Source organism: Misgurnus anguillicaudatus, chromosome 17, assembly GCF_027580225.2.
Source record: "Misgurnus anguillicaudatus chromosome 17, ASM2758022v2, whole genome shotgun sequence".
Taxonomy (NCBI): Eukaryota; Metazoa; Chordata; class Actinopteri; order Cypriniformes; family Cobitidae; genus Misgurnus; species Misgurnus anguillicaudatus.
This window is the reverse complement of record NC_073353.2, coordinates 36,178,735-36,192,605: the sequence shown is the minus strand read 5'-3', so window position 1 is coordinate 36,192,605 and position 13,871 is coordinate 36,178,735. Positions and strand designations below refer to the sequence as shown.

Genomic DNA, 13,871 nt, shown 5'->3' with positions numbered 1-13,871 from the left:
TACAAGTTACCCATATAGTGCTTTAGATATACTGATCCTGTTGCTTTAATAATCAGACACAAGGAGCCCTGAAACTGGCCGTTCAAGAGCTCAGCCCAGCATCATGTGAAGTTTGTGGTTATACGCAAAGCTCGATTCTCTTTAACTGTGGTAGGTGACTTGAGTTCTGTCATTGTTGAAAGTTTATTTCGAAGAGCCGCAGACGTATGCCTTATTGCTGCGTAACGACAGCTGAACCATGCACACTGGGCTACGGGCTCGTGTTCAAATAAACAGGGGACCTGACAGCCCCATGTGTCTCTGGAGAGAACTGGACTATAGGGAACTTTCTAAACACAACTTACTCTACAAAATGGGAGACATCAGTCAGAGAGCGGCCTCATTCGGCAAAAGCCATTCAGTTATTTGGTTTAACTATGACTTTGTCCTGAAATAAGTCTCTTCACACTAAAGCAACAGTAGATTTTTAACTTTTCATTAAGAAAATACATGTGTGTGATTAACATTGTTTTAATGACCGTCTGGCTCATTTTCATCTCTGGTCATTGAGCGTTTGACACTTCTAAACAAGCTGAAGAGTTCTCAATATAAAAGCATAAAAAACAAAGAATTGATTTTAATGGCTGTTTAATGCATTAAAACTCAAGAACAGGAAAACTGAATGTCCACCTGTTCACTGGCTAAAGGAACACAATGATTTCTGACAGATCCAAGGACCCTCAGATTTGTGTTTTCTCCAGAGCCCGTGCACAGCAGGCGAACACATGGACGTTAGAGGCCACGGGGCCCACGGCCTGTTCGTTCTGACCTAACGTTCACTTAGACGTCTTAGAAGTCTCTCAGGCAGGTGCCCAAGTTTTCAATTGTTCCAAATCCTGATCCGAAACAGCCTGGTCAACTTTTGCTTTTTGCACATCAGCTTAGTCGCATCTGTTTTGCCCAAACAAACATGATGTGGTTATACCGACTTGTTGTTTAAAGGTTATTCAGTGTTTTTGCTTTGTCCTACTGGGTCACATACATAAAATTATGCATATGACATGACAGGTCTTCTATTAAATAATAAAAAAAATATAAATGTAGTGCATTTATTATGGCTCTTAAATGCGACTGCAAACGGTAATTAAAATGGCACAATGTTTACTTAAAAAGTACACTGCAAAAATGACTTTCTTACTTAGTATTTTGTCTTGTTTTCAGTACAAATATCCAAAAATTCTCAGTTTAAGTATTGCTTGATGAGCAAAACGGCCCAAGAAAACATGCCTAGTTTCCAGACAAAAAGACAAAAATACTAAGAATTTTTTTCTTGAAAAACATTTTTTTGCAGTGTGTCTTTTTGTTTGGTGGCACAGAAGTTACACTGCAAAAAATGATTTTCAAGAAAAATAATCAAGCAAAAAATCTGCCAATGTTTTTCTTAAACACTAAATTCAAGACAAATTCAAGAAAAATTTGCTTACCCCATTGGCAGATTTTTTTGCTTGTTTTATGCACAAAATCACTTAAATTTGATATTTTTGGTGTAAAAACTAGACTTATTTTCTTGGATCGTCTTGCTCATCAAGAAAAAAGATCTTAATTTAAGAATGTTTAGATATTTTTACTGAAAACAAGACAAAAATAAAAAAATTCTTAAATCTTTTTTTGCAGTGTACAGTGTACACTCTCAGAAATAAAGGTACAAAAGTTTTCACTTAGACCGTACCCTTTTAAAAAAAATACTTTTTCAACTCGGATTTACAAAACATTTCAACTTCCTATTATTTATCTTGACTAGAGATAAGTTGTTATAACTACAGATGAGTTGTTATAATTAAGTTTACTTTTCTCAACTATATTTTATAAGTTGTGACAACTCATTTCTGTTGACATGACTTGTAAATCTGAGTTGATTTAAGAAAAAATTTTAAGGCAGCAAAGAATTTTTTACATAGTTTGTATCCAAAGAGTGCATATTAGTACCTCAACGGCACACATTGGCAGTTCAAAGATACATATTTGTACCTAAATGGCAGGCTTGTGCACAATTCAGAATTGAATTGAGAATGACTCCTAAATTCCGATTCAATTCTTGAATTTGAATTGAATTTGAATTGATGTCAAAAACAGGATCTAGAATTACAATTCGAATTTGAATTAAAGGAAGCAGAATTGCAATTCAATAGAAATTTAAAGAAATTCATATACACATTATACAGTAAGTGAAGTGTTAAAAATGAATCTTTTAGTATAATAGTCAGATATGATTGCATTATATATTCTATAAATTATATTTGTTTTAAATACTTGTACAGATTACATTAACAGGAAATGTTTTCCCCCGGCAATTAATGTTAAAATCTCTATCCACAAAACAAATAATTAAGTTAGATTTTTTTGTAATGACTTCATTTCCCAGAATGCTTTACTTTAATCAAGAACTATTCAAAATGGTTACTAAACAATTTTCCAAAGTTACCTTCCTAAACTGAATGTATGTAAGATTCTTTCTGTTTTTTGACTGTGGAATTTCTTTGAATTGCCATGAATTTAATTCCACTTCCTGTCATTCCAATTCCAATTCAAATTCAACTTCCTGTAGGGCGGAGTTAATTCAACTCAAATTCCAATTCATGAATTGAATGGAGGCCAATTCTGAAATTCTGAATTGTGCACAAGCCTGCTAAATGGTACATATTAGTACCTTTTTTAAAGGGAACTGCCCCAGTGACAGCTTTGTACCTTTATTTTTGACAGTGTACCCTTTAAAAAGCTCCTATAAATTTGCAGCATTTTTGTTAAATGAACACGTTTTTATGTTACTTTAAAAGGTATAGCGGAAGATTTTCCCAAATTTTTTAAAAGAACCACCCTTCCACTTTTTAAAAAAAAATGCACATGCGCAACACTCTATCTGCTCCAGAGAGGGAACACCTATTAACGTGTGCACAAAAAAGCACGCACAAGCCTAGTTCTTCTCTTCGCTCTGTTTACAAGTTGCTGCCGGCATGACTCATACATTGAGATGTTTACGTTGTCTGCGCGGTTCGTGACTTGTGCATGGGCTAGCATCGCTAATCAAAGCTTACATCAATTTTTACTAGCAGTGATTTTAAAAGAATTTCTCAGAATAGCATACCAAACTTTACCTGTCGAGTAGAAACTTCGCGACTGAGGCATCAGTGGGAAGCCCAACCTGTGTGAAAAATTCTCCCAAAAACACTCTCGTCTTGTTTCTTTCTTCAGAGGGCTTTCTCTTCTTGTCATACAATTCGTAAACACTTTTTCTCTTGCGACCCTCAGACATTTTGGAAAAATACTGTGAAAATGCGAGCTTCAATGAATGGCTGCAGGGCCAGAGTGGGGCCACTTTTCAGCTCGGGAGTTTCAGGCCCAAGACCGGCCCACTTTTTCCATAGTGTTATTCCAAATTAGCACTTTTTTCAAATTGGATAAATAAAGCAACAGTTCAGCTCTTACTATAGTTTTTATTATGGTTCAACAAATAAGGTAAAAGCTACATAATATTTCACTTAAGATGAGAAGTTAACAAAAATATTCCTCTACACTCTGGGTTATTTTTGACCCATAATGGGTAAATATTGGACAGAACAAATGCTGGGTTAAAAATAACCCAATGTTGGATTGTTGTTATGCAACCATGGATTATAATAACCCAACAGTTGGGTTAAAACAATCCAGCATTGGGTCAATTTTAACCCAGCAGCGTGTTCTGTCCAATATTTACCCATTATGGGTCAAAAATAACCCAGCCCTGTTTAGAGTCTATTCCACAAGGAAAGGTTGATAAATTATTAGCATTGCTAATGCTATGAGGCCTAATCAGATGCAAATAGAAATATAAAACCCAATGTGAAACGTGTGAAGTGTCATTTAAGAGAAGACAGACTCACTAACGTGACAAATGTAAAAAAAAAAAAAAACTCGACCGGCCCAAAAGTGAAGCGGCCCACCGGGAATCCTCCCGGTTCCCCCGATTACCCACTCCGGGCCTGAATGGCTGAAACCGTAGCTCACCATACATATACACCTGAAAGTGTGTATACATATACACCTCAGAAAGCGAACCTAGAGACGAGTATGTATGACGGCCTTACGTAAACATATCATCAGAATAATTGACAACTGGGATGACCAATAGTCTGGATGATCCACCGGGAAAAAGAAAATCTTCCGCTATACCTTTAACTTAAAAAAAATAAGTTTTAACTTGAATTTTTAAGTTATGTCAACTTTTTTAAGACAAAACTTAAAATAGTATGTTGAATTGACTTGCAAAACCAAGTTGTCTTAACTTTTTGCTGCATTTTATCCAAATGTATACACATCTGTACACTGCAAAAAAAATTACAGTGTACAGATAACTGGATAAAATGTACCAATGTGTGCATTTGAGGTACTAATATGCACTCTTTGATACCAAAATGTACCTCTTTATACTAGAAACTGTAAATTTGTACTTTTTGAAAAAAATCGCACCGATGACAGCTAGGGACACATTTTTGACTATTTCTTCTGACAGTGTATATACAAGTATAGTTATGTATATTATATTGCATTCCGTACAGGAGATCCTTCTAAAAGTTACACACTGCACCTTTAACTTCACCAATCAATACACATCACCATGATTAACAGAAATTTAACAGTTTATTACACTTCACTACAAAATTAATATTTATTTGTGAACTATGATACAAACCACATATACACATGTACAGCAAAAAGTATGAATGTGGTAAAAATCGTTTACAGTGTCAATGGTCGGCTCTTTTAAAAAATAAAAGATATTTTTCTCGAAGATTCTTAAGAAGTAGATTTACTCAAAATAAATACCAAACTGTATATTGTGTGGAGGTGTATAGCTAATAATACTGCTGAAGTATATAATCTGTATATTATAGTCTGATTCCACAAATCACTACAAGACTTTCTCGCTGTGCGGCAAATTTAAAGAGATAGTTCACCCAAAAATTAAAATTCTGTTAGCACTTACTAACCCACATGTTAATTATTTTGATGAACACATAAAAGATATTTTGATACATGATGGTAAGCACACAGCTGCCTTGTCATTGACTTCCATAGTAGAAAAAAAAAAATATTATGGAAGTATTGTGATAAATGATAAAGATATTTTGATAAAAGATGGTACGCACAGTTGATGGTTCCCAATGAATACCATCGTATTTGTTTTTCCTACTATGGAAGTCAATGGTTCTGAAAAAAATCAAACAAGTTTAAGAACAACATAAGTTTTTGGGTGAACTATCCCTTTAAATTCTTCTAGAAAAGTAAAACTTCACGACAGTATCCATATAGCGTGACAACACAGACATGCGATGCATTTCTAAAGATCATGTGCATGACCAACGTTTGACAGATTGGACCCATTATTGCTTTATCTAACACAGTTTCCAAACATTTCATGCTAATCAAAATAGATCTTTGTATAAATGTTATAATTGCTTTATGGATCTCAGTCTGCAGTAGAAAAAGTTCTCGCAAGCCTTTCAACAAAATATGATGCTTAAATTCAGCAAATGGTAAAATTACCATCACTTACAGTAATGGCAAAATTACCCTCTAAAAAGCGTTCTGTAAGACGTCCGAAATGAAACGCCAGGACATGATTTGATACACACGCAGTACATTTGATCAAAGCACATTCTTGATGTAGGTTATAAATCTAGTTACAAGTTATTTCTTTGATCATATATTCTGCTACTTGAGAAGTTTTCCATGTGTACGGTTAAATGTTTAATATTACGGTCTCATTCATCAAAGTGCAGAGGTGCTTGTGTGGTGTGTCTCCATATTTTGGCAATTCCTATGCTCATGACAGCTCTATTGCTTTCCGATTCACTCTAGAAACATTATGATATCGCCAATGCTTTCTTTGGAGAGAAAACACCTGCCAATGTGGAAACAACAGGCAAACGAACAAGCTAGTCGGTTTTCCTAAAAGAATACGGAGATGAATTAAAGTCACAGGACACATCAATATGGTGACCACACAGATTTATCTCTCAAGCAAGCAAGAAGTGCAAGAAGTTTGGGTTTGCTTTTCCTCACACTGCTATCCACCACTAATCGATCCTAGGACTTGCAGAAGGCACCTTACATGGAAGGGGTTTGAAGACGGTGATCACACCTTCTAAATGTTCTTCAGTACCTGCTCGAAGTCATCTGGGCTGAGATGATTTCGACGGTCAGTGCTTTAGGTTTCATTCGGGGTGTGCTGTATTTCACGTCTGTGAGGAGAAGCTAATGCTGGAAACCATCTTCTGGATCTTCTCCTCGTTTTTCAGGATGTTGGACTTGACGGCGCAGATCTTGTCTTGTTGGTCTTTGATGGACTGCTCCAGTTCAGCGAGTTCGACCATCAGAGGTTCCACAATGCCGTCCGTGATTCTGTAACGGATTAGAGAAGATTACAATAGGAACGTTTACATGCAACCAAATAATGGCTCAATCGGATGCAAATTTTAGTTGTATTGAATGAGGTGGTGTAATCCATTCTGATTATCAGGAGAAAAGTATGCATATAAAAATGTGAATCAGTATTTTCTCAATCGGCTGCAGAAATACCTTGTGCACATGCGCAGAACAATTGTCTTATATTTCCTCTTATTTGCATATCACATGATTCTAGTCACAAAAACATGCAATAGCAAGGCAATAGCAACCTGCCTTTTTAACTCTTTCGCTGCCATTGACGAGATATCTCGTCAATTAAGAGAAAACGCTTCCCCGCCAATGACAAGATTTACCGTCTTTACGCAATTCCGCAACTTATACAACCCGGAAGTAGCGCCTCACGTGAAAGAGAAAGAACTCTGTGTATGTTTTAAAGATCGCTCTGCATCTGATCTCTATTCAAAAGTCCTTCGCAAAAATGGAATTATCTCAACGTTTTGCTCAAAATTGGGTGTTTTTGAAGAACCCTACCCATGTTTGAGAGGTGATTACAAGGAGAACTAATGAAGGTAGGATGAAACGGTTTTTTTTTTTTTTTTTGAAAGCAGAGGGTCTGTTCTTTCATCTGATATATTGTTTGCTTATATATTTAAAGAAGAACATTTTCTGGAAGGCATTAAACTTTTGTGAAAATCATGAAAAATGCTGGCGCTGGATGGCAACTTTTTTTTAAAACGCTGGCGGGAAAGAGTTAAGGTAATGGGGTCATGGACTGTATATTCTGCAGGGTTCAATAAAATAGCGTTGTGTCTTTTTGAAAAGTGTGCATTCTTTGCCTATATCTGAAAACTTTCTCCAACTCAACTTTGACTTTACACATTTATCCAGAGATAAAAACTCGACGAGAGATACTGTGCACTGCGTTGCCAGGTCCTCTGCTTAAGATTTGGGCTACTTTCAAATTGCTTCTGTGAGTTGATTTTTTCTGCAGGTTAAAGGGATAGTTCACCCAAAAATGAAAATAATGTCATTACTGACTCACACATATGTCGTTCCAAACTCGTAAGACCTCCGTTCATCTTCTGAACACAGTTAAAGATGTTTTACATCTAGTCTGAGAGCTTGTTGACCCTTCCTTGAAAATCCATATACAGTACACTGCTCATGTCCAGAAAGGCAACAAAAACATCATCAAAGTAGTTCATGTCACATCTGTGGGTCAGTTAGAATGTGATGAAACATTGAAAATACAGTTTGGTCCAAAAATAACTTTATTCAGCATTGTCTTCTCTTCCGCATCTGTTGTGAAGCGCATGAGCGAGACTAATGTCATGTGATTAAAGTGACGCGAATGACGTGTTATCCAGACATGTCTGCGAAGTTTTTTTTTTTCAAACTTACAGTGTGCGTCTCCCTCAGACTGTAAACAAAGCCCGGGCGCACAAAAAAAAAACAGCTGGGGTGCACCAGATAACACATCAGCCGCGCTGTACATCATCCGCGTCACTGCAGTCACGTGACTTTAGTCTCACGCATGTGCTTCACAACAGACGCGGAAGAGAAGACAATGCTAAATAAAGTCGTAATTTCGTTATTTTCAATGTTTCAACACATTCTAACTGACCCACTGGCGTCACATGGACTACTTTGATTATGTTTTTATTACCTTTTTGGACATGGACAGTATACCGTACGTAGATTTTCAATGAAGCTCTCCGACTAAATATAAAACATCTTAGGGCCGATTCACACCGGTTGCCTGGCGTGTGCGTCTCAGCTGCGTGGCGTGTCCGTTTTTATTTAGGCTCCCATGTTAGCAGGTTTGACAGTTCACACCGCCTGCATGACACGCACTTCTCATGCTAGGAGCGCGTGCATGTTAGGAATAGGACTGACGCCTATTTTTCACACCACACGCAAGCGTCTTGGAAGCGTTTCCAGGCAAAATATATGTCACCTATAGCAACAGCAGTGCGTCAGCACTGCGTCAGGCACGCTTCTGGTATGTACAGACACAGAAAACGAGACGCAGCCGCCACGCAACTGAAACGCAACAAATACGCCACGCAGCCGGTGTGAATCGGCTCTTAAACTGTGCTCCGAAGATGAACGGAGGTCTTACGAGTTTGGAACGACATGAGGGTGAGTCATTAATGACATTATTTTCATTTTTGGGTGAACTATCCCTTTAAGATGAAAGGATTTGGTTGATAAGTTATTGGTATTTGGGCAGGATGGCTATATAATCTATAGCAGAATAAAAGTTTTTGTTTACATCATATATGTATGTGAACTGTGTATAATAACTTTGTATAGACAAATGCACACACATGGATGTATATTTGAGAAAAGTTTACGTGTGTATATACATTTGTAAATGTATGTATAATTTATATTATATATAAATATAAATACTTAATATATAAATATATATTTTTTCTTAAAATTATACATGCATGTGTGCATATTTATATTATTATAATTATTATACACAGTTCACACACACATATATGATGTAAACAAAAACTTTTATTCTGCTATAGATTAATCGCGATTAATTGTTAGCCATCCCAAAGGATGCATTTGGGCAAATTTTAAATGACCATTGGGCTGGTTTTGATACAGGAATATGGCAACCCTGGCTTTGTGCTTGCACAGATGATTAGATTGGGTTATATGGAATGTACATATGTGACCCGATCCAGCAAAATGAGTCACAGTGACCCAAATTTCAAAATTGAGATTTTGGTATCAATGAAAAGAGGAGACCATAAGCTTTCAAATGATATCCTAGTCAAAGTCATACCTTGAATGGTTTTAAAGATATAGACATTTGAATTAAGGTTGTCTGTCCTCTTTTTCCAACTGAAAACCTGAGAAAAACGCCTTTAAAGTTTTTTGCCCGTTTTTTGTAGATATCTTTCAAAATCCATTGCATTTTTAAAGGGATAAACGATTTATTTTACAGCTTAATTTGACCAAAGACATTAATATAAATGCCATTACAGTAAACCAGGAAACTAGCTGGTTTACTGAAACAGAATCATGTTTATTGAAAATGTGAAGTAACAGAAAGGTTTTTGTGATGGTTTGAGTTAGGGGAAGGGAATAGAACATTACGTCTATGGAATGTCCCCACAAAACAATGTGTGTTTGTGTGTGTGTGTGTGTGCGTGTGTGTGTGTGTGTGTGTGTGTGTGTGTGTGTGCGTGCGTGCGTGTGTTCGCGCACGTGTGTGTGTGTTCGCGTGTGCGCGCGCGCGCGTTCGCGTGTGAGAGAAATTGAGAGGCAGAGAGACAAGCAAAAAGAAAACAATAATGCTTGCCTATGTAATCATATCTTTGTGTAGGTTAGTTGACAATAACACTGTAACCAATTCAAAAAGTAGTTAAATAGGAGAGGAGAGTGCTGTGATTATGACAGGAGGATGGCTGGACCAATCGCGTGCCCCGGGGTTTCCCATTGACAAATGATCAGCCTTTATGAAGATTTCTGATTGGCTCTAAAACAACGTGTAACACCATATTTGGAGAGATAGTGACGTTTCAGGGGATCCCCCGAAATGCTCGGAGGTGACGAGAGGATTTAAGAGAAGCAATGTTCATTTCCAGCGAATTTAGTAAAACTGTTTCAACTTTAATAGTCATTTAAACACCTTTACTCAATTATTTGGACTACGAAACTTTGGGAGATTATTTTTTAATGTCTGTTCTTTAATATTAGCTAAAAAATTTTTTTTTGATAATTTCATTGTTTTTCCACATTATCGGCTCATATCTTAAAACGGAACGTTGCGACTTCCGACTCATTTTGCCAGAGCGGGTCACATATAAACGAATATTTTATTAAGATTGCAAAGTTAAGGGTACATGTAAACTGCATTGTTGCACTGCAAAAAATGAATTTCAAGAAAAAAATTCTTAGTATTTTTGTCTTGTTTTCAGTAAAAATATCTAACATTTTTTAAATTAAGATGCCTTTTCTTGATGAGCAAAACGACCCGAGAAAAATCTGCCAATGGGGTAAGCAAAAAAATCTTGAACATTTTTCTTAAACACTAAATCAAGAAAAATTTGCTTACCCCAATGGCAGATTTTTTTGCTTGTTTTATGCACAAAATCACATAAATTTGATATTTTTGGTCTAAAAACTAGACGTATTTTTAGATATTTTTACTGAAAACAAGATAAAAATACTAAGAATTTTTTTTCTTAAAATTAATTTTTTTTGCAGTGTAGCCCTAAATGAACAAACTGCTCTATAGCTGTGGACTGACCCATTGATTGCAATTCACAATCTCACAGCTAAAAATCTACACAGTGCACATTTAAATTACTTTTACGGAAAAACGTGTGTGTGTGAGCGTTTTGGGTACCTTTGTTCCTGTAACAGAGCCTGTGCATTCTCTTTGTTTTCCTTGTGCCAAGTCTGCAATTCATTCTGCATGGAGTCCATATCTTCCTGGATGTAGTCCATGATCTTGCCCAAGGGCAGAGCGCTGCGGCACACCGTCTGTATAGAGGATCGCAGGCGATCGATTTCCTTCGCCACCAGTTCACGTTCCTTCCTACGAGACGCCTCTGACACCGATGTCCGATCCTGCCGAGAGGAACCACAGGGAAAATATCAGCCATCGTTGGGCCTTTGAGTCTCGGAAACCGCTGGAGCCTCACACAAGTGCAAAGTGGGCATCCCGCCAGCCATGTCGAAACAACTCTCTTCCATCTGTGGTCTGTCACACTGGTGGTCTGACAGGCTAAACAACATGCAATCTTAGAGAAAATGTACAAAGCTATGCTTTAAAAGGTCCTAATATGTACCATTTAGGTACTGATATGTATACATTTGGTAGCAAAATGAGGTACTAATATGTGCTCTTTAGACACAAATGTGTACTTTTTAAAATGGTACACTGCAAAAAAATGACTAAGATGCATTTTCTTGATGAGCAATATGACCTGAGAAAATAAGTTTAGTTTTTAGATAAAAAACATTAAAAAGTGTATTTGTGCTTAAAACAAGCAAAAAATCTAACAATGGGGTAAGAAAAAAACTTCTTAAAAAAATCTTTAAAACTTTTTTCTTACCCCATTGGCAGATTTTTTGCTTGTTTTAAGCACAAATTCATTTAAATTGTATTTTGTTTTAAGAATTGTACACTGTAAAAAATGACTTTCTTACTTAGTATTTTTGTCTGGTTTTCAGTAGAAATATCAAAAAATTCTTAAATCAAGATGTATTTTCATGATGAGCAAATGACCTAAGAAAATAAGTCTAGTTTTTAGACAAAACATATCAAATTTAAGCAAATTTTTGCTTAAAACAATCAAAAAAATCTGCCATTGGAATGAGACATTTTAAATTCAAGAAAAAAATTCTTATTCCATTGCCAGATTTTTTGCTTTTTTGATATGTTTTGTCTAAAAATTAGACATATTTTCTTATGTTCAATTGTTCATTTTTGTGATAAGTTTAATTTTAGCTAGTAAATTGTTGCTATAGAAAAAGAGCGTGTCGTTATAATTGGCGTGGTTGAATTAGGTGCGCCAGCCATTAGGCGGATGTTTGATACCGCGGCTTTGTCTCCGGTTCCACGGACGATTGCTTCTGCACATGCCCTGGCTCCAAACTGACATTTTTACGTAACATGGCAGAGTAACATTTTTTTTTAAAATTCTGGGCAGGAATTAATAAAACTGTATATCCTATAGCCTATGACTCATTAATAAGGTATATACACAGCAAAAAATTATTTTCAAGAAAAAAAATTCTTAGTATTTTTGTCTTGTTTTCAGTAACAATATCTAAAAATTCTTAAATTAAAATCCTTTTTCTTGATGAGCAAAACGACCCAAGAAAATAAGTCTAGTTTTTTAACAAAAAATATCAAATTTAAGTGATTTTGTGCATAAAACAAGCAAAAACAATCTGCCAATGGGGTAAGAAAAATTCTTATTTGCTTGGGTCGTTTTGCTCATCAAGAATAAAGCATCTTAATTTAAGAATTTTAAGATATTTTTACTGAAAACAAGACAAAAATACTAAGATTTTTTTCTTGAAAATAATTTTTTTTTAGTCTTGTTTTTAGACCAAACATATCAAATTTAAGCTAATTTTTGCTTAAAACAATCAAAAAAATCTGCCATTGGAATAAGACATTTTTAATTCAAGAAAAAAATTCTTTTTCCATTGGCAGATTTTTTTGCTTGTTTTATGCATCAAATCACTTATATTTAATGTGTTTTGTCTAAAAACTAGACTTATTTTCCTAGGTCATTTTGCTCATCAACAAAAAGCATCTTAATTTAAGCATTTTTAAATATTTTTACTGAAAACAAGACAAAAATACTAAGATTTTTTTCTTGAAAATAATTTTTTTTTCAGTCTAGTTTTTAGACAAAACATCAAATTTAAGCTAATTTTTGCATAAAACAATCAAAAAATCTGCCATTGCAATAAGACATTTTTAATTCAAGAAAAAAATTCTTATTCCATTGGCAGATTTTTTTGTTTGTTTTATGCACAAAATCACTTATATTTGATATGTTTTGTCTAAAAACTAGACTTATTTTCCTAGGTCATTTTGCTCATTAACAAAAAGCATCTTATTTTAAGCATTTTTAGATATTTTTACTGAAAACAAGATAAAAATACTAAGAGTTTTTTCTTGAAAATAATTTTTACAATGTACTGCAAAAATGACTTACTTTCTTAGTATTTTTGTCTTGTTTTCAGTAGAAATATCTAAAAATTCTTAAATCAAGATGTATTTTCTTAATGAGCAAATGACTTAAAAAAATAAGTGTAGTTTTTAGACAAAACATATCAAATATAAGTGATTTTGTGCATAAAACAAGCAAAAAAATCTGCCAATGGAATAAGATTTTTTTCTTGAATTAAAAATGTCTTATTCCAATGACAGATTTTTTGATTGTTTTAAGCAAAAATAGCTTAAATTTGATATGTTTTGTCTAAAAACTAGACTGAAAAAAAATGATTTTCAAGAAAAAAAATCGTAGTATTTTTGTCTTGCTTTCAGTAAAAATTCTTAAATTAAGATGCTTTATTCTTGATGAGCAAAATGACCCAAGCAAATAAGAATTTTTCTTACCCCATTGGCAGATTTTTTTGCTTGTTTTATGCAGAAATCACTTAAATTTGATACTTTTGGTCTAAAAACTAGACTTATTTTCTGCGGTCGTTTTGCTCATCAAGAAAAAGCATCTTAATTTAAGAATTTTTAGATATTTTTACTGAAAACAAGATAAAAATACTTAGAATTTTTTAATTGCACTGTATTGATGTGTTAAGTTGCATTAAGCGTCACGTTAATGTCCCAGTGGCTTTAATGAAATTCTGGGTATAAATTAATAAAATGTGCCCACCACGATTTAGCCTAAATGAGAACACAAATTAATTTCTTTCTTGCATGTCAGGTCCTGGGCTCG

The 13,871-nt window shown here is 34.9% G+C and overlaps 1 protein-coding gene across 4 annotated transcripts in view; it reads right to left on the bottom strand.

The window, feature by feature from the left end:
• Positions 1-4,634: 4,634 nt before the first annotated feature.
• traf3ip1 (TNF receptor-associated factor 3 interacting protein 1) overlaps positions 4,635-13,871 on the bottom strand; it is a 39,102-nt gene continuing 29,865 nt past the window's right edge. For all 4 annotated transcript variants that reach the window (XM_055214838.2, XM_055214840.2, XM_055214839.2 and 1 more), the window contains 2 exons: positions 10,799-11,022; positions 4,635-6,417 (listed from right to left, as the gene is read on the bottom strand). In XM_055214838.2, coding sequence (XP_055070813.2) covers positions 6,252-6,417; positions 10,799-11,022 — 390 coding nt within the window. In that variant the 3' untranslated portion in view covers positions 4,635-6,251. The remainder of the gene's footprint in view (positions 6,418-10,798; positions 11,023-13,871) is intronic.